Source organism: Apaloderma vittatum, unplaced genomic scaffold (genome assembly GCF_000703405.1).
Source record: "Apaloderma vittatum isolate BGI_N311 unplaced genomic scaffold, ASM70340v1 scaffold36261, whole genome shotgun sequence".
Classification (NCBI taxonomy): Eukaryota; Metazoa; Chordata; class Aves; order Trogoniformes; family Trogonidae; genus Apaloderma; species Apaloderma vittatum.
In genome coordinates, this window is record NW_009697989.1 from 1 (window position 1) to 3,224 (window position 3,224).

Genomic DNA, 3,224 nt, shown 5'->3' on the forward strand with positions numbered 1-3,224 from the left:
GAGGCACCAGCAGCATCATCATAGAATCATAGAATGGGCTAAGCTGGAAGGGACCTTAGAGATCATTTTAATGCAGCCTCCCTGCCTCCAGGGTTGCCACTAGATGATGATCTTGACTAGATCATCCCGGGATCCTGGTCCCTGCTGCCGTTCCGCTGGGCCTGACAGCAGGTTGGGTCTCTTTGCAGCTGGCTCATCGCCATCTTGGCCCAGGCCAACCCTCTGTTCGGGCCGCAGCTGAAGAACGAGACCATCTGGTATGTGCGCTTCCTCTGGGAGTGAGCAGTCCCCGGGAACTGGTGTCTGAACAGAGACCCCCACTTACCCTGAAATCATCACCGTAAGTGAGCAGAGGGCTGAGGTGGCAGAGATGTACCTGCTTGCCTGCGTGTGTCTGGCTGGGGATGGAGCTGCAGCCTGGTTCTTGCTGGGTGCAGGTGCTTTGTCTTCTGTGCATTGTGGTTGCAGTGAGCTGGTCTCATTGTGGGGCTGCTGGTTCTGAGCTGGGCCTGAGCAAACAAAGCGCTTCTCCTGGAGTGTGTGGTTCTGTAGCTTTGTGGGGGGCTCCCTATTGGGTGCAGTTTGCTGCTAACTTCTCCTCCTTTCTTCCTTCTCCAGCTCTTCCTGCTGTACCTCTACCCTCCTGTACCAGGCAGCCCATAGAGGTGCTGGAACAGAGGCTGGACCCACTGCCCCAGCACACCTTGAGCATTGCAACCTGGACCAATAATGGTTGGTTTCCTGAGTATTGTAGGCAACTCTCCTGCCTGGGACAGGGGCCCGGTAAGCCTGGCCCTGGGAGCAGCCACACTACCAGGGAGAGATCCCCTCAACTGGCCAAGTCCTGCAGTCACTGACACTGAGCACTGTCCTGAGAGAGATCTGTGTGTAGTGCCAGCAGACCCTGTCCCTGCAGTGCTCACCCTGCTCCCTCCAGTGTGTCCAGCCCTAGCCCCTCCAAGTGAAATCCCTGCTCCCAGCCCAAGCTGCCCGAGTAGGTACCATGTCCCTGGTCATATTAGGCACCAGCTGCCCCTCTGCATGAGAAGGCCAGAGCCAGTAGCATCCTCTGTTGTGTGGTCAGTTCCCTGTGGTGGGGGTGGTCTTTGCTAAGACAGGTTCTGACTGTGGGTGGGAGAAGGAGGGGCTGACCCTGGAGGAGCATGTGGAACCCCTTGAGTGTGATGAGGGAGGTGCTAGGGTGCAGGGCAGGGGGTTCTGCTGCTTGGCAGTCTGCTGGAGGGGGTATAGAGGTGCTGTGTCTCTTCTCACCTCAGCAGTGAGGGTGCTGCAGTAGTGTCTAGGTACCACCGCCCCACCAAAATGTGTCCAGGTTCTGAGAAGAACTGAATAGGGCATTGTGTTTTCAGTTTCCCCTTATTTATCACATAATTTATCTGTATTTATTTATTTGTCTGTGTTAAAGTTGTGTTGTGGAAATAAATCAGTTTTCTAGTAAGTGGTGCTGGAGCAAGAATCACTTGCTGCTTTAAAGCCGAGGAACAGTCTGGGCTTTATTCAGATTTCTTTCCACCTAACCCTGCTCTTCCACCATGAGAACACGACTGGGATTCTCAGCTGTTGAGCAGGAGGTTGACGGGACACTGGTGCATGGAAAGTTTTATCCTTGGTGCCACCTGTGCGCTTATCATTTGGGACTAGCATCACAGGCAGGCAACAGGATGTGCTAGAGGGAGCATTGGGCACCTGTCCAGCCTCTCTTGTGGTAGACAGCTGTGCTGGGGCCATACCCATGGCTGTGCAGCAGCTGCAGAAGGTTAGTGGCCTCTTTCCCAGGCAGCTCTGTCAGACTGGGGTGAGGAGTAAGCTAAAAAGCAGGGAGCAACATCTTCCAGTGGTTCCAAGCAGACAAGCTTTTCCTTTTAGAAAAGCAGCAAAGAATGCTATCTCCAAGGGTCACAACAGTTCACCTTGCATCAGAGCTTGCATTGCTGCTAGCAGCTCAGGACTTGACCGTGGAATCACAGAGAACACGTACTGGCAAGAAAGCAGCTCCACTGTGTCACCACAGCGGCACCAAACAGTGCTGTGCAGGCATGCACTGGCCCCCAGTCTTGCTGCCAGCCAGGAGCCGTCACTGCTGAGGAGGTGCTTGCTTAGAAAACAAGACCAGCACTGGATGGCTCAAGGGGTTTGTTTATTGCTACAGGAATGGGAACAGCTGAGTTCAAGTAAAAAAGTGATGAACTTCATTGGGTCATCGGGGGCTCCAGCCCCAGCAGGAAGGCTCGTGCCTGCACACACCATCACAGCCCAGGCCTGCCCTGGGGCAGTGAGCTGGGCTGGAGTGAGGTGGTTTCCCCCGTTGGCAGGCCCAGCCTGCACTCACGAGAGAACCAGGTCCTGGCACTGGTGCCTGATTTAGCGTGAGGGATGCCACAGGGCAGACACGCCCAGGAGGGAATGTATGAAAGGAAAGGCAGCCAGCTTCGGTAGTGCCTTAGGAATCAATCCCTGAACCCTCAGGGCTGAGCCTGGGGCATTGGCTAGGGCTGTGGGAGGATTATCCTAGGAGGGGAAGACATGGCAAAGAGCAGGACATCTCTTAAAGAATGCTCTGAGAGACCGGGCTGGGCAGAGCAGCGCAGTGGAACTCATGGCTCACCTCGTTCCTGCAGTAACAGCTGGCAGCTGCTGTTCTCCAGCCCTGGGGCTTGTAAGGGATGGCAGAAAGGCCACCTCGACTGATGAGCTACAGCACCTCACCAGCCTGCTCTGCAAACTGGTGGCTGAGTCATGGGGTGGCCCAGCGCTTCAGGCCACAGCCCTGGGTTGGCCACCTTGGTGAGAGAGTATCCTGCTTATCTGAGCAACCTGCCAGGGCCGCAGCCTTGAGCCCGCTGGCAGAAGAGGACTTTGTTCTACACCACGTAGCAAGGCAAAGGCCGGAGACCAAGGAATGCAAAGATTAAGACTGGGGCGAGGCAGAGAGGAAGGCTCTGGTGTCCATAGCTGCCTCAGCCCACAGGCTCTGGTTCCGATGTGGAGATGAAGGAGTGCAGAGTTGAGATGGCCTTTTAAGAAAGAGTCTGAGCCCTCGGAGCCCAGGCTGACAGCCAGTCCTGGTTCTGCTGGTGCACCTGGTTGGTGGGTACCGATGATGTCATGGCCCATTTCCCTGGCCTGGCGGCACCACCACCTTGTCCAGCCAGAGCAGAGTGAGCTGGGCCGAGCGCAACGGCGCAGCCGCAGGAGGTAGAGGA

The 3,224-nt window shown here is 55.9% G+C and overlaps 1 protein-coding gene across 1 annotated transcript; it reads left to right on the forward strand.

The window, feature by feature from the left end:
- Nucleotides 1–188: 188 nt before the first annotated feature.
- Nucleotides 189–282, forward strand: LOC104280255 (V-type proton ATPase subunit e 2; the record flags this gene model as incomplete). The annotated part of the gene is made up of 1 exon (XM_009877840.1): nucleotides 189–282. A coding segment is annotated over one exon (94 nt), but the record flags the coding sequence as incomplete, so codon positions are not given.
- Between the last annotated feature and the right edge of the window lie 2,942 nt (nucleotides 283–3,224).